The 24,009-nt window shown below is 43.5% G+C and overlaps 1 protein-coding gene across 5 annotated transcripts in view; it reads right to left on the bottom strand.

Moving 5' to 3' along the window:
- Positions 1-24,009, bottom strand: part of ZDHHC1 (zDHHC palmitoyltransferase 1) — a 477,328-nt gene that overhangs the window by 155,448 nt on the left and 297,871 nt on the right. For all 5 annotated transcript variants that reach the window (XM_085639635.1, XM_085639633.1, XM_085639636.1 and 2 more), the window contains one exon: positions 15,883-16,004. In XM_085639635.1, the coding sequence (XP_085495761.1) occupies positions 15,883-16,004 (122 nt within the window). The remainder of the gene's footprint in view (positions 1-15,882; positions 16,005-24,009) is intronic.

The raw sequence follows: 24,009 nt of genomic DNA, 5'->3' as shown, positions 1-24,009 counted from the left end.
TTCCATTCAATTCCTGTTTAAAAAATAATCGACAGGATGGTTTTGCCCTCTTTGGGATCTAAAGTGTGTCAACAAAAGTGTGAGAACACCCTTCATTGTCTTCCAAAAACAATTCCTTTAGTTCAACCCAGAGAGTTTTTGTTCACTCTCAATTTCAGCAGTGATCCATGTACCTTGACAGGAACCACCTTCAAAGGTTTTACCTGGTGGTGACTGACAGAAAAAAGGACATCAAACCATCCACTCTAAATAGGGGGGATGGTGTAATGCACTTCCTGCAATGTTCCTCGTCAACTGAGCCAACAGAGTCTCCATCTACGGAAAACTGATCATCCTCCCATCCCTCAAAAGGGCAGGCAGACTGCCAGTTTGGTGGACAGAGAACTCTGTTGACCAAACTCTAAATCACACCATTAGTGTTCTTTGGGGCACGGTTTCAAAGATACTACTGTAGATCTCCTTCGAGATTAGAGAATTCAGAAGACCAGAGAACATCTATTAAATTTAATCAGAAAAGAGAACCCAACTGTAAGAACCTGGTGTCGACCCCTGGGGGACATGACAGCAGTGCTGTCAACTATTTGTTTGTAAAGATTCGATTGTGGGTGAACAATGAGGCTTGATCAAAGGCCTGGAATCCAAACTCTCAGGATTTCAAGAGCGCAATTCCTTGGTTAAAGGACTTCAGGAATGAATTGACTTTTCATGTTTCTCAAATGATTAACAACGTATGCCGGTGGGCTAGGCTAGAGAGCAATTCAGGAGGAAAAGAAGAGGCAAGGTCTTTGGTCAGAACAAAAGAAGAGACACTCGTAATAAGAACAGACAGACAAATTGACAAAAAGTACATCAAAAGGCAGGATAAGACTCCTTATCTAATGTTGGCAAATATCTAATGTTGGCAAATATAGCAGTCTCAAATTTCTCACTATGTAGCTAAATCTCTTTTGTCTCTATTAGTCATTCGTACAGTGAAAATAAAACTGAAAGCAGACAGATTGCCAGGGAGAAGGCTTCAAAGGGGCGGCGGTGTATGGGGAGACACCCCCAATAATATCTTAGTTGATCTTGGCCTGATAATGTCAGCCGGAGTGGCTGTTTGCAGCAATAGTGGCATCAACGTCACTGTTGCTGTAGACTGGGTGGAGGTGGGCAGCCTGCATTTTAACAGGAAGAGTCAAACCAGAACCAAGCTCAAGGGTTAGGGTTGAGTCTAAAAGCCTGTGCACAAGCTGAGACTTGAAAAAAATCATTGTGTAAATCATGCAACATCATGCAAAAACACGATAAAGTCACTTTCAAATAGGTCTTTAACATGTGGATGCGTTTCACCTTAGTACCTAAGATTACATTACTGTGTTGAGATACATTTGTGAAAGTTTTAGCTTTGAAACCAACTTAAATATTCATACATCCCCACGCCAACAATGCCACTAGTGAAATCAAACGCGATTCAACTGCGTATCTCATGTTTCCTAGAATCTTATCGTAGATGGAGCAACACTGTTAAATCAAAGCGGTTTTTGCATAGCATACGTCCTGAATTCAGAAAAAGAAGTCTGGGTAAAATTAAATATTTGCCTATAATCGGACAGTTGGTTCAAGCAGGAAAGTTGGTTTTGATCCCAGATTTTTTGCTTTCACACTGCAATTCAGCTACATCAAAGGTCACTACATTGATGTTAATTCTTGGAGCATGAGGATGGAATGCGGGACCAGGCAGGCATCAAATGAAAGCTCAGCTCATTTTAGGGTGGAGAGTCCAAGAGACCTCGAGATGAGCCAAAGCCAGGCATCTGGCTAGGGATTTCAGAAGTTCCCACACCTGTAAGACTAAGCATTGGGTTGCACAGTTATTTACAAAGATGTGTGTGATGAACAGGCAGGGTTGATAGGACCCCTGCCCATCGCTCACTCCGCACTGTGCTGGCTTTAGGCGATGCGACTGGTACTATTGCACCGGGCACCAAGGTTAAGGGGCCGCCCACTGCATGACAGACTGAACGGCCGTCAGAGCAGCATGCAGAGATCTTTGTGTGCGCTACATTTTTCAGGGAATAATTACAGTAGCATGATAACTGGTGCTTAATACATTTGAGGGAAAGATCTGTCATGTGTCTAATCAGTTTTGACTCCTGATACAGTAGTATAGAGGGTTAATAATGTTCCTGCTGCAAAGCAAAACATGTGACATGCAGGTGACATATTACTAATTTATGTTGATAGCTCAGTGATTTATTGCTTTTGTCACAGAGATCCTTATGTTACTGGGTGTTCAAAAGTAACAATCTTTTAAAGATGGCACACTGAGCTAAGAACTGGCATCACATTACTGCATGCAAATTGAAAGGCATTGGTTTAGAATCTCATTGTTTTTCCCTCAATCTTTCTTATTCTAAGGTTGCTTAGTAGGGTCCCTCCAGGCAGCCATACCATTTTATTAGTAGGACATCTCAATCATTCTGTTATGTTTTTGAAGTAGATTTACTAACACTTTGTACCTGGTTTGTATTACAAAAGTGATGAAAACCTACAGTAAAGTGTTGCTTGGGCACTTACTTTCTAGTAGAAATCCTGAACTGTGTTGTACAGTAGCCCTAAAGTAACACAACGTAGCAATATGTGCTACTGTGCATCAAGGAGGCAAACCATGGACGTTCCCATGTATTCATCCATGGATTTTTAGCCTAATCCTAAATTTTATGTCCTTAAGGTAGGCGTAAGGTTGAAATATTTTTTATTTTTCTAAACCTTTTGAACTTTGCCTGTGTGCTGTACCATGAAGCGACCATACAGAGTGGTAAAGTGTGATTTTGTACTGGAAGGATACTCTTCTATTATAAAATCTAAGCTTGACAAGACACACATACCAATGCACTATTGTGCAAGAGTGTGTGCATTGGCACAATGCAGTACTACAGGGGAGAACAACTGTGCTATATCTTAGTAGATCTGGTGCTGTAGTGCTCTCTCCTATTCATCTAACGCAGCACCTGCAACTAAGGTTACTGCACATCGTAAAAACTTAGTTAATCTGCTCCTTTGTTTCTCCAGACCAAGAACTCTTAGCATATAGCTAGTACCAGTATGGATGACATGCGACTCCTATACCTAGAAGTCCTCATTAGTCTAAGTAACATTTCCTATATATTGATATACACACGTGTATGACTCATTGTTTCTGTAAAATATGTTATGATGTAAAGCCCTCTACATTTGGAAGACTTGCTCTATAAAATAAATACAAATGAGAAAGGGGTGAAGGAGAGATGGACAGCAGTAGTGAGGGAATCTGTTAAGGAGAAGGACACAGGGGAGGGGCTACAAAGATTGTTGCACCAGCCACCACCAATGCTAAAGCCGGTCTGGACTCCACAGCAGCAGGCCACCGGCAGGCCATTAAGTGGGTCGGGTCCTGCCAGGTCTCAGATGCGGCAATAATTATAAACTTTTAAATGAGTCCCTAACGGGTCCTAATTTTAGGTCCCTTACAGGCAAAAACAGTGCTTGAGTTCTCTGCATCAACTGTAGACAGTCTTGAAGTAATCTATAACAGCAATGCTTTTCCCTGTTTGTGTTACATTTTAAGTTCATCTTGCGTTTCCTAAGAGTATTTGTTTTTTTCCACAATTGGTGTGTCTGTAGTATTTTCTAGCAACTTTGGTCTCTTATGTGAACCGAGTGGCATCTAGGTGTCTATGGATTCCATTTGTGGGTGAGTGTTCATGATGGGACACAAGTGAGAACTCTGGAGAGGAGTCTGAATGGAGTGTGAATTTCTCACAGTACCTATCAGTGTGTCATAAAGCTATTCAGACTTCATGCGCATGCAATCCTTGGTCTCTCTGCTGAGCGTACTTAGCATAAGCAAAGTTAGTGAAGGGGGTATACAGCAGTCTATTGAACTACTACATCATCACTTTGAATGGCATCAAAGGCACGTAACTATGAAAGATAGTTCAAGCATTAGCATATACTTGAAGCCGAGCAATGGACACTTGTACACCCCACTAGAACAAAACAAAGTGCCATGTCCTTCAGCACACAAATTTACGCACATAATCTTCATATTTTTGGATTTATAATACCATTTCAATACTTCTTATTGAAAAAGGTAGAAACAATGAGATCTCACTGGCTCACTGCTGTGTAGCTCCCCTCCGTGGACAACGGTTTAATGGTCCAGGTAGTTTCAACTGTCTTTTATTGGTTCTTATAGTTTTAAGTGGAATATATGTCATTGCACACTGCTAGGTATTCTATAGCATTGTCTGCTATTTTGTAGCTTTCACATAGCCTGCTGTCCCAGATTGTTCTCTTTTCTCAAGCCTAGTCAGCTGCTGGGCGTGGGCTACTAAAAGGCTAGCTCTCGCAGCCCATCCTAAGCTTGTCTACTGATGTTAGGTATGGGCTTACGCTAGCCTGCTCTCCTGGCCCTCGCTATCCACATTGCTCTATGGAAAACTGGAATAGAGAAGACAACATATTCCAGGCTGTCCAACAGAGCTCTTATACTAGCTGGTCTTCCATTGCCAAATAATGGAAAACTAAAGTGTCTAACTCTGTCCATTAGCATTGTGTCCTGTAGACAACCCTGTGTATTCTTTTTAGTTGGGTACATCTTGTTTCTAGTTAGGAAATCTCAGACTCACACACTCCCCTAACATTCTTGACTAAGTTATGCCCCTGCAGATTGACCAGGTATCTTACTGATCTTCACCTACTCACTCTACGCATGAAATGTGAGGTGCAAATAACTAATCATTATATGAATCAAGAAAATCCTTAGACTAATTTTTATTCCAGATTTTAAATGATGGGTTCTTTCAGGGCTAGGCACCCTTCCTCACCTTGGAGTCAAGGTCTTCTGTAGGCTATTTTCAAATCGCTGTGATCTGGAAGCTACTATTACAGATCGAACGAGAAAAAAATCATAGTAATAATGATTCTACCAACATGGTCCGGCTCTACTTGGTTTCCTCTAATTTATCAGATGATGGCTTGTCATAAAAGACGTTTCTGACGCATCCATCTCTGTTAAGAGATCCTTAAGTATCACAGCATGCTCTAGCTGGCCTCAGATTGTCAGCCTAGAGATTGAAAGGTTGGAATTGCAAAAAGGTGTGATTCTAAGAGTTAACTAGCGCCTTTCAGGGGTCAGAAAGGGCGTCTACACTAAAATATTACTCACGGCACAGGGCATCTTTTTGAGTGGTGTGTTCTTAAGAATACTGATCCTCTTTTTTGGGACAGCATGAACACGACAAGAAGATTTAATCTGGGTCTTTCAACGTCTACTCTCCAAATTCAATGGGATTCCATCAGGGTTCAGAGCAAACAATGGGGGAAGAGTGAATGAATGAGAGTTTGTTTTACAATGAACTTTTCCATTTCCTGACCTTGTACAAGTGCAGTACTACAGAGCAGGGATTTGTTATTGGTGTTGGAGACACTGCAAAATAGTCATTTCTGAACCACTGCAGTCAATGTCACTTAGATTTCGAACTAAGGTTTTCTTTTTTTTGATGATTACAACAGCCACATGAAATGAGGAGCTGGGTTCCCTTTCCTGTAGATCTGCTTGCATCAGAATTTTCCCTGACAAATTGATTTTGAGGTTAGGTCCAGCTTTTGTTCCTAAGGTGGTATTTTACTTTTCAATTAGAGTTGGTGCTATCTGAATTTCATGCTGATCCTGCTTCTCTGGACTAGATTATCTGCATTTGTTTGCAGTATTGATGCATTTGGAAACAGTAAAATTATTTTTGAAAAGTGAATAAACTTTTAGTACATTTTGTCCCGCAAAGGAATGTTGTAAACCCACTACCCCTACTTACAGTTGTTGGGTAAGGTCTTTTATTTCTTGGGTTTAAAAAATCCAAAATATCCACTTGTGGAATGTCAGTCTTTTGGGCAGAGGTTTAGAGATCATCTTTGAAAGAGATCTGGAGGGTGGCTACCCTTTATTTTCATAAAGCATTATCGGGTACAAGTAGATGACTGTGACAATGCTGACTTTGTCATCTAAAGGTCTTTCTACTGTGATGTAATATGCATTAAGGGCCTTATTACGACTATGGCAGTCCTGGGACTGCCATACTCGCGGTGGCGGTCTGATCTGCGTATTATGATGATGGAGGTGGGATCGTCACAAGCCCGCCGCCTCCGCCGGGATCCAGGATCCCGCTGCAGCGGTGGTCTGTAAAGGGGCAGAATATGCTAATGGTGCTGATGCCGGCACCGCTAAGCATATTACAACCTGCATTTCCACCGCCAATTTCATGACGGGACCCAGCCAGGAAAAGGGTGGCGGAAATGCAGGTAAGAGGGCCCTAACTGGACCTTCGGGCGACTCTGGCCATTGACGTGCATGCGGTGGATCACATGTAGTGCTCCCTTACAAATGCACCTTCACGCATGCACTGTGTGGCATGCACGACATGGAGCATGCCACACCGTCCACGTATGTGCTGCAGGCTCTCTCACAGTAGTAGTAGGCTGTTTAGGCTCTCCTATGAGCCGTGACACCGCTGCAGCACTACCCGGCCGACCTGGATTTAACTAATAATGAGGCAGGCGGGTTCACCATGGGCTTGGCGGTCTTCTTGGGACCGCCGCGGTGGTGGTCCCAGAGAAAGACCACCAAACTCGTAAGAAGGCCCTAAGTGTCCTTAATAAATATTTTCCAGTTTTTCCTTCAAATATTGGCCTGGATCCTGGTTTAGTTATAATATGAAAATTAGGTCGGCCAGGGTAAGGAGTTTTAGCTGGGATTTCTATACAGTGCTATGCCTGGAACAAGGAATAGGACGGTGAGGTAATGACTGTGAAGTACATATACAGAACCATTGCAAAGCGGTATTCAGTCGCAAACTGAATAACGTTTGCAAAATAATGAAAATGAAATGTATGAAGCCCATTTGCAGCCCTAAATATAGCGTTACGAATGGTTACCAATTTGGTAATTTACTGTCTCCAAATACCAAATCAAAAATAAGAAGTCGATATTTGCGATTCGCTATCCATATGTTCATCACAGTCGCAAATATCCACAAAACAGCAAATAGCACATGCAATTCACTACCACCTCTACCCAGGTGGTATCATGGGCAAACTATAGAAAGAGCCCCAGAATGCATCTGAATCTTCCAAAATGGCTGTTCTGTATGTCAGGGCACAGATAATCAGGATTTTGGCTGGTTTGCAGAGAAGGCGGAGAAGACAGGAGAGGATCTTCAGACTGAGGGTCACATTTTTTTCAACAAACAGTGGAAGAGAGATATAACCCAAGTAGAGGCTAAATAGTGCAGTAATCCTATATCTAATTGTTAAATAAAAGCCTCAGCTTAAGCGACATACCTTATGTAGCCATCCCCACCCACATGCAGGTGTTATGCAGTTTGCATCCATTAGCGTATTGCAGCTATTAAGGTGGGATTGCAGCAGCTGGTGGTGTCTCACAGAGTTCACTGTCACAATTTGTTTATGCATTCCTCGATTCTTTCTTAATCCAAATCAATACTTACGTATATTGCTTTAGAAATGAAGAATTGCATACAACTAAGCTCCAATTTTACCAGATAACCAACTTTCCCTACGTCATTGGATGTGTAAATGGTACTCATGAGCAGTGGCCTACCATATCGGCTGAGAGGCCATGCCCCCCACCTTTTTCCAGGCAAGAAGAGTGTCTATCAGGCTGAACAAAGGTCAGCCTGACAGACACCCTTCTTCTTTAGGTCAAGCAGGCAGGAGCCAGACATGCACTAAATGTGTAGGCTCCTGGCTGCCTGAGATGAACTTTACCAGGCTGAGGATTTCACAGCCCTGTGGGCAAGACCTCCTCAGCCTGGCAAAAGTGCCTTGAGGCCCTGCTCCTCTTGATGAGGGATAGCACCTCCGATTTCCTCTGACCTGGGAGCTTCAATTTTAAGCCCTTAACTGCTGAGTGTCAATCAGTGACATCTCGTCACAGAGTGGGGTGGGGTCAGCAGTCTCACTGACCCAATGCCACTCTGTGATGAGTTTCAGACTACTCCCTTCCCTCAGGGAAGGCAGTAGTCCCAACCCTCCTGGTACCTTCGAGGCTTTGCTATAGGAGAGCTGCAGTTAAGGTAAGTTTTATGTGTTTTTTTTATGTTTGGTGCGAGCGTGTATGTATGTATATGTATTTGTTAGTGAGTCGGTGCATGTGTGAATGCATGGTTGTGAGCAAGCATGTTTGTGTGCCTGGGTGGCCCCACTCCTAGGTAAAATATTCCCACCCTCCGCCATTGAGTATCTATTCCGCAACAGGAAAAACACTCATTCAATTAATATACAAGTGGGATATGATGCAAAACATGATGACAAACATAGTAGCGTGTTTCCCTGGGAGCACCCGTGATTCATTCACATTACGACACAATGGCCTTCATGCAAGGCTACAAAGTGGAGAGTTTAATGATGCATACAACTATGATGTGGAAAAATATACATTACTATTTCAGGTGATAGTGCATATGCCATACACCCATGGATAATGACTCCATATATAAATCCATCCACAAGCAGTGAGCGTCTATACAATGTGGCTCATACGAAACCAGAGTGGGACAGAGCTCACATTTGGAATACTAACAAGCATTTGCAATGCAATTGGTCTCGCATTAGTTAAAGTTAGAGATATTGGGGTTGCAAATATCAATGTTTCTTTGTTATATTTTTAACTAGAATATATTCCAGCAGGAACATAAGCAATAAAAGAAAATCCAAGAAGTAAGGAAGGGGTGCAGTACCACAGGGTCTTGTTTTCTTATAGCTTATTAGACAGCAGTTTCTGGGTATGAAAACGTACAGGCTTTCTGTAAATATAGGGCATGCACTTAAGGCGGTAAGTTTTGTTTGTACCGTCAGCTCGGGCCCTGGCTAGGATCTCTTTACACAACCTAGGTATGTTAAAATTTTGGAACTCGTGGAACTCAGGAGTCATGCCGACAAGCGGATGCGCCTGGGATCTGGTTGTAGAATTTGCCGTTGGTTCACTGTCAGAAGATTAGAAAGAACTGCAAGCAGAATGTTTCGATCCAGGGATAGGAGTAATACTCTGTACCAGTGTTGACGTGGCCAGGCTGGAGCAATGCGAATCAGTTTGCAGGGCTTCACCTTCCTGAGGACTCTTGGGATGAGAGGAACTGGAGGAAAAGCGTAGGCAAAAGATTCCGGGCCATGCAATTGAAAAGGCACTCTCCCATGACCCTGTTTGGGGAGCTGCAAACAGATAGATCCATGTATGGTCTGCCCCAGCAGAGAAGGATTTTGTCTAGGGTCTAGTGGTGCAGTTCCCACTTGTGGCATGATGTGAGCCTGCTGTGTGTGTCCGCTATAGTATTTTGTTTTCCTAGAACATGCACCGCTCGGAGGCAGATTTTGTGCGTTGTAGCGCATCCCATATCTTCTGCGCAGGTGAGATCTTGTGCTGCCCTGCTTGTTGATGTAGTGCATCGTCGTCATGTTGTCTGTATGGACTAGCACTGTTGAATGTTGTATTCTTGGAAGAAAAGCCTGCAGGGCCAGAAGTACTGCCTTCAATTCCATTAAATGTATGTGGAATTGACTTTGAGATTGGTGCCACCTGCCACTTACTTCGAGATCCTGGAGGTAAGCTCCCCGTCCTTCCAGGGACGCATCTGCAGTAATTACTAAAGGGGATGTTATCTGTTGGAGGGATCGCCTGATTTACAGATGCTTTTTGCCTGTCCACCACTTCAAGGCATTTAGAATGCATGGAGTATCTTTGATGATGTCGAAGGTGCCGGCAGACTACATCCACTGCTTGTCCAGTTCCTCTTGAAGGGGTCGCATTTTGAGGCAACAGAATGGGATGAGCGGTATGCATGATGAAGACATCATCCTCAAGAGTGACTTGCAAAGTCAGACAGAAAGAGACTTTTTTCTTTGGATGGAACTTGTTAGCATGACAAGTCGTCATTCATCTGTGGGATACGCTTTTGAGCATATAGTGTCTAACTTGGCTCCTAGAAAGACAATTGTTTGTGATCCGTCTTATTTGGATTTCTGTAGGTTGAGAGTAAGACCTAGTCATCGGAAGAGAGATGTGCAGGCATTCGTGGACGCTAGCGCTGCTGCCTTGGAAGATGCCTTGATCAGCCAGTCGTCCATATATGAAAAGACTTGATGTTGGCGTTGTCTGAGAAATGCTGTGACCACTGGAAGGCACCTTGTAAAAACTCCTGGGTGCAGACTTGAGAACAAAAGAGAGTACCCTGAACTGGTTGTGGCATCCGGCAAGCATAAACCTTAAATAATTCCTGTGCTTTGGGTGAATAGCTATGTGGAAATAGGTGTTTTAGAGATCTAAGGTGGTCATTAAGTCACATTGGTTCAGGAGCTTTAGAACCTCCTGCAATGTGACCATCCAAAACAATTGCTTTTTCAAGTACATGTTGAGGATTCCGAGGTCTAAAACTTCTTTCTGATTAAGAAAAAACGGAAGTAGAAACCTTTGCCCCTTTGGGAGACAGGGACCTTTTCGATTGCTCCTTTGCGAAACATGACTTTGACCTCTTGCTTTAGTGCCCTGAGATGCCTCTGGAGGGAGGTTTGGGGTGGGGTTGTAGGTGGTTTTTGAATAGAGTGTGTCCAAATTGTACCAGGCGTAGAACCTACCGTCTGTGGTAATGGTTTGCCATTAGTGGAAGTAGCTGGAAATGTTGCCTCCAAGGCAGAAGGTAGAAGGGGGAGAATGAGGAGTTGGTGCCGGAGCCTGCAAAATATCATTGGTGATGGATGGTATCCTTGCCAGCACATGACGTTTCTCCCCTTTTTGATCTGACATTAGATTATTGTGGCAGTTGTCTTTGCTGAAAGTGAGGATGGTAAGACTGCATTTGAGGAAGAGGAAGGGCAACTTTACTGTTGAGACCCGCCCCCCTCTATAGAAAGGTTGTCCTCTTTCTCGAGATCTGCGAAAAGGAGTTTTCTGGAATTGCAATGTCCCCAAAGACTTGGCAGTATCAGTGTCCACCTTGATGGTTTTGAGGGCCTCATCTACGTGATTTGCAAAGAGGGATTCTCCTTCATAAGGTAGGTCCAAGATCTTATTTTGAACTTTTTTTTTTTTTACCGACTGCATGTTATGGAGTGGATGCAACCCCAGAGAAGGAAGGAAAGGGAAAAGTAGTACAAGGAGGCGGGGGTAGCACAGTTGGGACAGGGCACAATGGCGAGAGAAAGTAACATGGAGCACAGGGTGGGGAAGAAGAAACACACACACAGGAGATAGAGAAAGAAAACAGTGTGGAGTGCGGGCTAGGAGAGAAGCCCACAGAGAGCAAAATGGGAAAGGAAGAGAAGCACACAAGAGAGACAACTGGAAAACACATGCACTCGAGGAGTTCTTACACCTAAAGAAATGCAAGAGAGCACCACAAGGTGGGTGAAGAGAAAAGCACAAGGATGAGAAAGCAACAAGGATTGGGGGGAAACACAAGGTAGAGCTGGAGGAAGCTGGAAACACATGCACTCTAGTGGAGTGCTTAAGAAAGAAGAACAAGCATGTGCAATGCAATCGGTCTCGCCTTTGGGACCTTATATGCATTCAGCTATGCAGCACATTAGCCTGGGTGCTGAAACATCTACTGTTACTTTAACATGGAGGGAAAGTGAGCACCAAACTACGTGACACGCCGGGTATGGGATCACATGGAGAGAAATATTGCCTTTCAGCAGGAAATGATATAGTCCAAAGCTTTGTTTTTAATATAAAATCAGGCTCTTCGGTGGTCATATCACTGAAAATACTAGTTTTGAAAAAAATATTATTGTCTACGGGAGCTTGTGAAAGACAATTTCTATGGACTGGAATCTAGAGAATGCTAAAGTGATTATGGTATTTTACTGACCTCTACTGGTCGTGTTCTATCAAGACAGTTAAATAGAGGCAGTTGAATAAGCAGAAAGCAATTCTGGTATTTTACTGACCTCTACTGGTTGTTTTCTATCAAGAAAAAAAGTCCATAAGAGGAAGCAGACAAGTCCTAAGGCTGATCTCCAGAGCCCACAAAGTACATACACATATAAATATATACTAAAGTATATACAAGTGGTCTCGAATTCTTGACCTAAAAAAGCAGTTCCCTAAAAGGGAGCCGTGGAAGGAACCACGTAAAAAGACTTTACTCTAGGGGAGGAACAGACACAAGATGAACAAGACAAGATATCAAATAAGAAGGCGGCAAATGAGAGTGACAATATTATCAACCAATGGACGGGCTTTAAGCCCACTGTATGATCTGGTAAGCTGACAACCACAGGTGCTGGAGTAGCGGTCCAGGAGAATGGGGGGTGCCGATAACCATGCTGGAGTTCAGAAGGCGAATGAGCGATAAATATGCCTTTAAATGTAGTTTTTGTCACATTTGCTGTTCTTCAAAAACAGAGGTTACATGTCATGCTATGTCTTCTAACAAACTGCTGCTTATTCTTTTAGCATTGAGATGGTGCTTACTTTCTATGACTGGAAAGTAAGAAGATTTTGTAAAGTGAACAATGTGACAATCTTGCTGGGTACAGGGAACGTGAAAGGAAAAGGCTGTAAGGTGTTAGCTAACACAAATTTAAATACCTGTAAATGAAGTATACACATATCAGAATATATCAGTAGTTAGGAAAGTACAAATGAAGCACGTGTTTTACAATTCTGAAGTGCAATGGAAATGAATTTAATAGGATCAAAAATCAAGACATTTTACTTGTGCAATTGATATATTTTCGCTGAAACAATATCCACAACATTATAGTTTGTGCGCTGTATCATTTTATCAGTTAAAATTTAGTGGCCATTTCAATGGAAAGTGTGCTGCCTGTAAATGACAGTGTGCTACCAAACCATGCTCTAGTAATATATTTGCAACAGAGGGCTTCAAAATGCACCACCAGGTAGATACATTCCAGACCCTTACCACTCTCCTTCTAAACAGATGTGCTAAACTTGTTTTTTGTGCGAGGCTTAGATTTTTTTCACAGTTCCCATGACTGATGGCAGCACCACCACTCTGAATTGTTCCAGCACCACTACCGACAATAGATATTTTCCAACCTGACAGCTTGCGCTGTATGGTGTGCTCGTCCTAAAATGTTTGGCTGGTTAAAACCAAGGTTAAACTGAAAAATAGAATTAGAGAAGTTATATTTTTGTTAAAGAGGCAGTGATCCATTAAAAATGGAAATATGGCAAGCTGCACCTATGCAGTTAACTGATACACAGATTACCATGACTTTCCATATCATTAATATCCTGATCACTCCCTCGTTTTGGTAGGCGAGTATGCTAAAGCAGTTTCAAAGATGCTGTGGTTATCTTCAAATTAAAAAAGAAAAGCTTGCAGTTTCAGAACTTATAGTTTCATAGTGCGGTGTAGCTGTGAATATCAGCTTGCAAGCTGTACTTAATTCATGATCTGACAAGGGGGTGTAAACAAGCATTGGAAAAATGCATTCGTTTTCGCCTATGTGATTAATAAGCTGTTTTCTGTTGTAATTTGTAGCTTGCTGAGTAGTTGTACAATGTAAGTTACAGAAAGTCTGTTGAAGTGTTATGACTTGTTTATATACAAAACGGTAATATATTGTTTGTTACTAGTGGTATAGTGCGGGTAAGTATTAGAAAAAGTTTGAAAATGAAATGAAAGAAGGAAATAATAGAATTGATGTAATAGAAATATTATGAGTTTAGAGGAGTTCTGACAAAGTTTGGGCCCAGTACCACTGCGCCTGCTGCACCATTCAAGTTATGCCCTTAGTGCCCGCAAAATAACTGCATTTGTGACTGCCTGTTTAGTAGTAAAATATAGCAATATATGGTGTTTAGATGAGTTATGACAACTTTTGGCCTCGGTGCCACTGAACCTGCTGCACCATTCAAATCATGACCCTTGGGCCTGTAAGATAACTGCACTTTTGACTACCTGTTTAGTTGCAAATATAGCAATAATCTGTGTTTAGAGGGGTGGCTGGAGCTTTTGGTCCCGGCAGCAGGTGCAGTGGGGCTGGGACCAAAAGCTCCAGCCACCCCTCTAAACACCGATTATTGCCATATTTTGCAACTAAACAGGTAATCAAAAGTGTATTGAAATAATGATCCTAGTGCTTGCTAGATAACTGCACCTGTGAATGCCTGTTTAATTGTAAAATATAGCAATAACCAGTGTTTAGAGAAGTTCTGATAACTTTTGGGTCCGGTGCCACTGTATCTGCTACACTACTCAAATAGTTTCCCTGTTACCTGCAAGATAACTGCATTTGTGACTGCCTGTTTAGTAGTAAAATATAGCAATATTTGGGGTTTAGTGGAGTTATAACCCCTTTTGGCCCTGGTGCCACTGCACCTGCTGCACCATTTAAATCAAGCCTCTTTCAACTGCAAGGTAACTGCAATTGTGACTGCCTGTATGGTAGTAAAATATAGCAGTATTAGGTATTTAGAGGAGTTCCGACAACTTTTTGACCCCAGTGCCACTGCACCTGCAGCACCATTTAAACCACCCCACCCCTTTCAGCTGCAAGGTTACTGTGATTATGATTGCCTGTGTAGTAGTAAAATATAGCAATATTAGATGTTTCAAGGAAGTCATGACAAATTTTGGACCCGGTGCCACTGCATCTGTACACAATTCAAATCATGAACATGTTGTGTGCAAGGTATCTGCACTTGTGACTGCCTGTTTAGTAGTAAAGTTTTGCAATAATCTGGGTTTAGTAAGGTCCCTAGAGCTTTTGCTCCGGTGCCACTGCACCTGTTGTACCATTCAAATCAAGTTCCTTTTAACTGCAAGGTAACTGCCGGTTTAGTAGCTAAATATAGCAATATTATGTGTTTAGAGAAATTCTGACAACTTTCGGGCTTGGTGCTACTACACCTGCTGCACCATTCAAATCATGAGCCTGTTGTCTGCAAGGTAACTGCACTTGTGGCTGCCTGTTTTGTAGTAAAATATAGCATAGCGCTTGTATATTAACTTTATTTCTAACGTGCAATGTTTATTACAACATTTAGAATTTGATCATAATGACCAAATAGATTAAGTTGAAAAAGATCAATCCCTTAATGCCTACAAAGTGGAAAGAAAGGTACTGAGGCACGAATAGGAAATGTCACAAACGTTCTAAGGCTAATGCACCTGCTTAACACTACGAAGTAATAAAGATAAAGCCTTCCAGCATACTGTTAGACGGTGTTTGCCTTTTCTGTGGGAAGAGATTTTTTCTTGACAGTGAATGGGGCTTAAACAGTGTGAGAAGCTTTAGTAGAAGTCTCGGTAATGCTGCAGCCAGAAGAAGTTAACAAAAAAAAGTTCCACACAAAAGCGAATGAACACAGTAATTCGGCTTTATGAAATGATAAGAGCCCCCTTTTAAGATATATTAAATACAAGAGTTTTCACAAGCACAGTGCAAGTGATGTGCAGGCGAAACCTAAAACCCATGCAACTGAGCTACATCCCTTTTGGAAGGTACCATCTCAGTCCGCTTTCAGGACTGGCCCTGAAAGATCTTGCCACCCACCCCCAATTTGTGTGGCAACGGTCATATTCAAGATTTAATTGTTAATTCTCACAAAGTTCAATACCCTATAAAAATCATTTACTTTATCATAAGGACCACGATTCACGAACCTGAATATTAATGATAATAATAATAATAATAATAATAATACAATAATAATAGTAGTAATGCTACTACTACTAATACAAACTAGAATGATAATAAATAATTAAACTTTGCTTTAAATGGGCATTCGTCAACAATGTGTGCAGCATTACATCCAAACAAGGCATTGGGCGGTACAGAATAAGGAGGCCCCACGGGGCGCCTGTGCCATACCTGGAAAGGCACAATCCTCGGAGGGGTGGAGTCAACAGCTTCTGGGGCCTTCTCACCAGCTTTCGATTCCTGGCGATGACCTTGCCGCATTATGTATTCATAGGTGCTGAGTCTGTTCCATTCTGAAAGGCAAGGGAAGAAGGGACAATCGTATTTACAAATTCCTGTACTCATCCCATTATCAGAATCATGTAAAAAGCGCAGAGATACCATAAAGTGTTTTATGTAACAGAGAGAGAGAGAGACATGGAACACAGTAACAAACATTTGCTCTAATACTTTCTTGCACTGTCGGAGAAATGGACAATTTAAATGCTTTAAATACAGCTCCTGTGAGCAAATGCAGTATTAAAATATGTTACCAAAACTATAAATGATGTGTAAAGCATCATTAACAGAACTGTATTAAGTTCTGAAGGGCATATCTCCAGAAGTACATATATACGTTTAGGACAGCGCAATGCAAGTAACCACAATGGTGCCTCATTTAGAGAGGAGGCATAAGAATTATTGCAAGAGGTTGAACGAAAGGCACACGGGCGATAAGAAATCGGACAGTGCCTTTGAGGATTAAAAAATTGAGCGTGCTCCTGGTTCTAACAGGATTTCTATTCAGATCTTAAAATCCACTCCCAAGTGGTAGGCAAGTTTTCTGTCACAGACCTTTAATACTCTCACCAATACCCCATGCTTGAATTTGCCTTCGCTCTTCTCAAAGGTGTTGATGGTAGCCACAACATTACCTACCTACACAAAGCAATGGGGAAGCCATACTGTCTGGCTTGTTCTATGTTTGTGTGTTCTACTCCATTATATTGTATTGCAGCATGTCTATGGCGCTTTCCTACCTCTTGTCCGGCCAACCGTGTTTTAAGGACCAGGAAGAAGAGTCATTTCAACTTTGAAAATGGATGGATAAGAGAAGGGTGTCGCGTGTATTGTTCAGAAAGTGTGATCCAGACCTGATGCAGTGGCATGTGAATCTGTCTTAAGTATATGGTGGAAAGTGAAAGAAGTTTGACGTGTGCAAGAAGCAAATGTATACTGGTCAGGGTTGCGGCCTAAAGGAGTCTTCGATCCCACTTTTGAGAAATACCAGACTTTATTGAGCTTCTGAATTCTCAATAGATGTTAATGGTTCTTATTTTCTATGGAAGTGTATCCTTCAACTTGCTTATTTGTACTGAGAACCACCTACCTACTATGTAAATTTTCGTGAATTGGAAAACGTATCAGGAGTGAAGTCAGATTTCAGCAGGTGTTTTTCCTTTGGTTCTACAATCCCAGTCTATATTAAATGAAACTTGGTCACATCCAATGAATGCACAGGTATCGAAAGGATATTCCTCTTATCACCAGTAAAAAATGTAGTGCTCAGACAGGGGGCAATATGATGGTCCAGTCTGATTAGATGTAATATTTGTCTCTATTCCAAGTTCTGGATTCTTTGAAGCTTGGTAATTCGTTCATGCTTAGTGATTCAAATGTTGTGGTCACACAACCTAAATGGGGTTTCACTAAGGCCTACAAGAGAGTCCCGGGTACAGAAAAATACGCAATAGAATTCTCATTGTGTAGAAGGAGCCCCTCTTCACTTTGCTGCCTACGGATCGGCAAGAGAGGTTGGAGTCCACAGCCATTCTGAGGTATTTCACTTAATTCAGAGCAGCTGATGGCTGTCCCATATCCGGGAGGAAGAGGGTCTAGGGTTGAGATATTGTCAGCATCCATAAGAATGTAGTTCTTATATTAGGTGCGGAGTTTGAGGGATTCTATAGCATTCGTTGTTTCATGGCCAACAGATATTCACTTAGTCTGGAAAATCTAAAATTTGATGGCGGTTTCAGTTTTAAAATGATCTGAATGTTAATATATCTGAGAGCAAGACAGACTAAATGTATTTGCAAGGTCGAGAAGAAGGGCAAGGAAATGTTCAAAAGTACAGGGGCGATTGCGGAACTTTGCAGGACACCTACAGGACCTGTGTACTAACGGAATTGGATGGAGGTAGTGAGATGATTTGTGGATGGACTACCTTTACGGAAATATTTTATTTAGTACCGGACTGCACCTTGTATCCCAAAGTCGTATAGTTTTTGGTTTAGAGCGTGATGGTCAACCATCAGAAGTGCTTATAACAGGTCGAGCAGCATTAGAACAGCAACCTCGATTAGTGTCAACAATGTTCTTCAGGTCGTTCCAGAAGGAAATTCGTGCTGATTCAGTATTTCCTCTAGGTCTGAATCTTTTCTGACCATAGGCCAGTGGCCTGTGTTCTTCTAAAGATTGAAATGTAAGAGAAAGCTCTAAAGATTGATAAGTAAGAGAAAGCTGCATTTCAATGAGTTTATCAGTCCTGGTAGAGTCTGCATTTCTTTAGCATTGGCATAATGTCGGATTTTTTGTACTTTTGTTATTAGTGAATTTAGTGAGCTCTCAATGAGGGTTGGGTATTGGAAAATCAGGTACTGCACCATATGGGCGACAGAGACAAGGCAGAACTCATGCAGTTAAAGGACTTCTTCAGGCCTCCAGGAAGCAGCTTGTGGCGAGCAAGGGCCAGTGAAGAAACTGCAGGTACAAGGAGGAAAGACAGAGAAAATGTACCAGGCCATCTTTGGGTTACATAAGTCTACATTCGCCAGAAGGAGGAAGCTGGCTAGGAGATACTCAAAATGGCAGCAAAGGTACAGGGAAGAGAGATAGAAAGGCAGGATGCTCCTGCTGAGCCGTGAATGTGCTGGCTGACTGTATGAGACAATGGCGTCACTACGGGGGTGCGGGGGATGCGGACCGCACCGGGTGACACCATCACATGGGGTGACACCAAAATGAAAAATAATGGGACCCCCGCCCGCGAATGACCCTTACACGCACCCCCTGACTCCCCCATGCAGCGGACCCCTCATACGCACGCACCCCCATCAATCCCCCCCAGAGATATAAACTGCCCAGCACCCTCGCACATGGCCCCCGGCCGTCGTCTGCTGCTCGTCTCAGCCATGTTTACTTTCGTCATCAGAGCCGCGTCCTCCCCTCACATTTGTGGCCGGGAGGCTGCCGCGCACACCTGTTGGCAGGGGCCGCAGGGCGGCGGGCAGAGTGCTTCTCCCAGCCGGCACAGGCCCACTTCCCTTCAAGCCGGGACATCATCCTTCCTGCCTGCCTGCCTTCCTCGCCCCTCCTCCCCGTGACCTGGACAGGAAAACTCCAGGCTCTGGGCTTAGCAACCAGACAGCAGGCCGCAGAGGGGAATGGACAACACCACCCTCCTGAACGGGGCTACACGCACCCCTAGAACGACGGTGGCCACCTCTGAGGGTGAACTGGTACCCGGAGAACATAATGTCCATCATGTAGGGTGGGTAGGTAAACTGATACGTGGCTGGGACGCAGGGTGATAACACATTAGAGCAGGCTGGCAGTGCTGTAGGAAGGTGCCATTGTGAGAGAAGAGTTTGCGGTGTTTGGGTGAGTGCAGTAGGGGCTGCTGGTCCACAGTTACAAGAATGACGTGCCCTGGGGTGTTGTGTGCCTAGAAGGCAGTATAAGCCATCGGGAGTTGTGCAATACATAAGCAGAAATGTTAGTCAACAGCGCTGGGCAGGTAGTGGCAGGTCAATTCAAAGTAGTTAAAGTATGGCATTATTACACGGCTGTGCAGTACGGAGAGTGCAGGTTACTAACAGTACAAGTGTAGTGTTTGCTGGAGGGTGTACAGTGGCGTCACTAGGGGGGGGTGCGGCCCGGCGGGTGCGGACCGCACGGTTGACACCACGAGTTACCGCACTGGGTGACATCAACCCTAGTGACGCCACTGGTATGAGAGAGGGCTCCATGAAGGAATACATCCCTGCTGTGCCAGGGACGTAAAAAAGAGGCGACAGTGGGGAAAGAAGAGGAGGGGCACACGGGCAAAAGGGAAGGTCTGATGGGGACCCAAAACTGCCAGTGGGTGGCCTAGCATGCAGATGCCTTTGTTGCTTCCAAGTGGACAGCCTGGCCTGGTGAGTGGCATGACACCAAGATAACCTGACTGAAAAGCAGCACATTGACGCAAGTTAGCACCATGAGGATTGCAGAGACGCCACAGAGGTGAGAGGATGGCACTCAATGAGAGCCAGAAAGAGGAAGATTGCGGGTGAGTGACACCACACAGCTGGTCCCACAAAGTGAAGAAAGTGACACAACAAGCTACATGAATCAACATTCCTGCCTTGTCCACCATTCCATGGTCCATTAACCATTTCACTTCTGCGTACCCTGCCTGAATCATTATTAGAACCCGGGGACCTACTGTGACCATTATTGGAATCTGAGGTACCACCGAGTCACTTCAACCAGGGGACCCCAGCCTTAGCAATGATTTTAACCACAGAACAAAATTAAGAAACTAGCATTCAAGAAACAAACACAAAAAAATAAGAAATATTTTACTTAATTCACAAATAAATATAAACACATCTAAATGTTAATTTTAATAGGAAGCAATGGAGCTTTTCTGAATTCAATTGAAGCCACTAATTGACCATACTATATTCTGTTTGATACACAGGCACTACTAACTTTTAACCACCAATTTCAAATTCCTTCATATTTACAGAACGTTTTAAATTTTTCAACTGTACATTTTGCTTTTTAATTTATATACACTTTATTAATCTATGAATACTATTTATTTTTCTAAGCAGTCACGGATCCCCTGAATAGGATTTATGGACCCCCCAAACCGTTGCCACATTCCATTATAGGAGTGAAGGGGTAGCTGAAGATGCCGAGTCCCTTAGGGGTGTGGTATTCCAGATGACTATGCAGACTAACAGTAGGCTATATGCTACAGGGAAGGTGCTGGTTAGCAGTGGCACACGAGGGACTCCTTGAATGGGTGAACAGCAGTGAAAACAGCAGAGAAACAAGGTGTATGCATAAGGTGATGAAGAAGTGGCGTCTTCTAGAGAGAGCTTGACACCTGAACCCCCTGCCTGAATAACAGACTATGCAGTAAGAATGACAAATTCATTTGGAGATGGCAAGGTCAGAAGGAGTGACATACCAACAAAAATAACAAAGGACAATGCACCGGGACTTTTACGAACACCTTTTTCCCCCAACTGGATTCAGGCAAGGATGACAACAGGTGCGGGAGTCAAATATTAAGAAGAAAAGAAAAGACGACTGTAGGGAAGTGCCCCTTTTCGACACTGCCACCCCCACTTGTGCTGATGTTTTTCAACTGATTCACACTGGGTCCCTGCTAACCAGGCCCCAGTGCTAGTGCTCTTTCCATAAAACAAACTGCATGTTTAACTGTTAACCAACTGGCAAGGACTTTAGCACTCCTGTAAGTCCCTAGTAAATTGTACCTAGGGCATGGGTACTAAAGACTAAGGGCTGCCGCATGTATAAACCACCCTGAGGGACCCAAGGCCATGTAGACTGCCATCACAGGCTACGTGAAATGGTGCACACCATTATAAAACACAACATAGCACACACCCTGTTTGCCATGCCCACAGACACTGCATGCAATATATGTAAGCCACCTCTACAGCAGGCCTTAGAGGCCTGAGGCAGGGTGCATTATATTACATATGAGGACATCTCTGCATGAGCAGATATGACACTGTGGTGTCTAGTTCAATTACCAGATATTACAAGTGATCAGGGTAGCCATCTAAAAGATATGTACTGGGGGACTGGTCACCATAAGTTCCCCACCTACTTGATGGCTTTGCCGAAACAAATGGTGTTTGGTATCAAACACCATGTCTTAATAAATCTGTACTGTTGTAATTTAAAAATGTATTATGACGTGCCCAGAAGACACTTTAGGGGTACCCCCTGAAAAACCTGCCAGTATATAGTGTGTTGGCTGCCTGGTATCATTCAGCCTGCCACCACAGACAAGTTTCTGACCCTCTGCTGGTGCGAGCTACGCTCTCACCCGAGTCAGAAACAATGCCTGCTCCGGAGGAAGGTGTTTACACCTCCTCCAGGAGGATGGCTTGTGTTTTAGCACATCAAGGCCAGAAGCTTCAAAGCCTCTGCCGCCTTTGATATGTGACCCCGGCTTCTCCCCAGCCCTGGGAATGCCAACCCCTGAGGCCCATTTGGCACCAGGACAGGTTGGAAAATTAGCGAGTCGGAAGGCATATTCACTTTCAAGCTAGTCTTACCCCCAAGGTTGGCTACCTGACGTTAACAACGAAGGAAGGGTTTCACCTTCTTATTTTTGATGAAACTAGGAACCCTGGGTCAGGTTTATGTCCACTCCTCTAGGGAAGTGGTCATATAGGGGGTGCAGTCACCCCCGGACAAAGTAGCCCATTGGCTACTACCATACACTCCTCTTAACACCCCTTAATTCAGTATTTAGGAGTCCCTCTGACACCAGGAACTCAGATTCGTCTACTGGGAAAAGAATGACAAAAAAAGAGACGAAAATGCTAGAACTGTGGAACAGCTCTGGAATTGGCACCAAACCCTACCTGCCGCTGCCCCGACAATTGCAAAGACCCGACTCGTCTAGCAGCTGTGCCTCCTCCCAACCAGTCAGTATCTCCTTGAAGTGGAGGAGCCACTTCCCTGCAGTCTGCAGGCACTGTCCGCATCTGCCCAGTACATTGTTCTGCTGACCACTGGGTCCACTGAGGAAGCAGCACCCAAGCAAAAGGAATTTATGGCTCCCAGAGGTCAGCCCGGTCTCCCCAGCGAGTTTCAAACTGCTAGATACTCCAGGAATCCTCCCGCACCAATACCCTGGGTACCAGAGCCCTTGCAGGACCAAAGGCTGGTGATTGTCCAGTCCGGACACCAACCCTGCCAAGACTGACCGACCGATGAAGGACGTCAGCATCTTGCAGGCAAGCACAGAGTGTGGCCCTGCTGTCCTGTTTTCCCCCCCATCACCAGGTCAACCCCAAGAAGTGAGAGCCTTAAACCGCAAGCGACCCACTGGACAGAACACTGCTGCATCCACAGCCAGAATATGAGCCAACTGATGGTACGCCTTTGCTCCAGAGACCCTCAAGAGCCGATTCCCCCTTTGGATTCTGTCAGACCTGTCCCCAAGTCCCCACTTGCAGCCTTTTTCTTGTTACAGGTTTTTCCATTGACTTTACTGTGTAGTGCTCGAGGCTACCAACGTGACCAGCATATCTGCACCTGGACACACTAGGGCAGGTAAAACCAAACTGCTGGTGGTTCTACGCACCTTGGCCCCTAAGCACCTTAAGTCCAAGAGATCAACCCGAACAACCGTTTGCTAGTATACCTATGCAGTGTATGTTTCTCCCATAGTGTAACATCACCACGTTTGAGGCTCATGCCTCAAATGACAACTTTTAGTATTCTACTTTTTTCTGTAAAAATAATAACTCCAAAAGTACTTAAATGATTCCGATGATCTAGGTATCTAAATCAGTATAAATATCCAAGTTATTTTTCTAAATTGGTCCTGAATTTCTTCTCAAGTGCGTCTCATTTATTGACTGTATGTACAACAAATGCTCAACACTCCCCTCTGATAAGCCTAAAGCAGCTCGACCACACTACCACAAATAGAGAACTTAGAGATTGTTAAAGCCTCTGCTTAACAATAAGGGTCATTTAGACATTCTGCACAACGTACCTCATTTTGGTACACAATATAGAAAGCCAGCTTCCTACACTGGTGGTTCAGCAGTGGAATACAAGACTTTGCATTTGCTGGTACCACTCTGTCAATAGGTGATACCACGACGGAATCCACAATTGACATTAGTCAAAAAGATTTTTTCAAATATTTAAATTTTTTCAAAATTTTCTAATCTGCACTGCTAGGGCCTTCTGTCAAGTCCCCCAGTCCACTGTATTAGAAACTTAGAAAGTATACTAGATAGTTAGGTCTTAAAAAGTATTTTTGAATTTTTGTTGACTTTCTTTAAAAGGTACCAAAAGCACTAAAAATGTCCCGCACAGAGGAGATAGTCCAGGTACTCAACCTGACCACTTATATGAGTCTTGGGAGTCGATTACAATGTTGTTCGGAAAGGTTCTGAAACCAATTCCGAAAGCTTTCCGAACAATCTATTCCGATTTTCGGAAAGCGTTCGGACTTTTTGAGTCGGTTCTGAATGGCATTCGGAG

This window comes from Triturus cristatus, chromosome 12 (genome assembly GCF_964204655.1).
Source record: "Triturus cristatus chromosome 12, aTriCri1.1, whole genome shotgun sequence".
Classification (NCBI taxonomy): Eukaryota; Metazoa; Chordata; class Amphibia; order Caudata; family Salamandridae; genus Triturus; species Triturus cristatus.
Note: the sequence above shows the minus strand (reverse complement) of the source record. Positions and strands in the feature narration are given on the sequence as shown.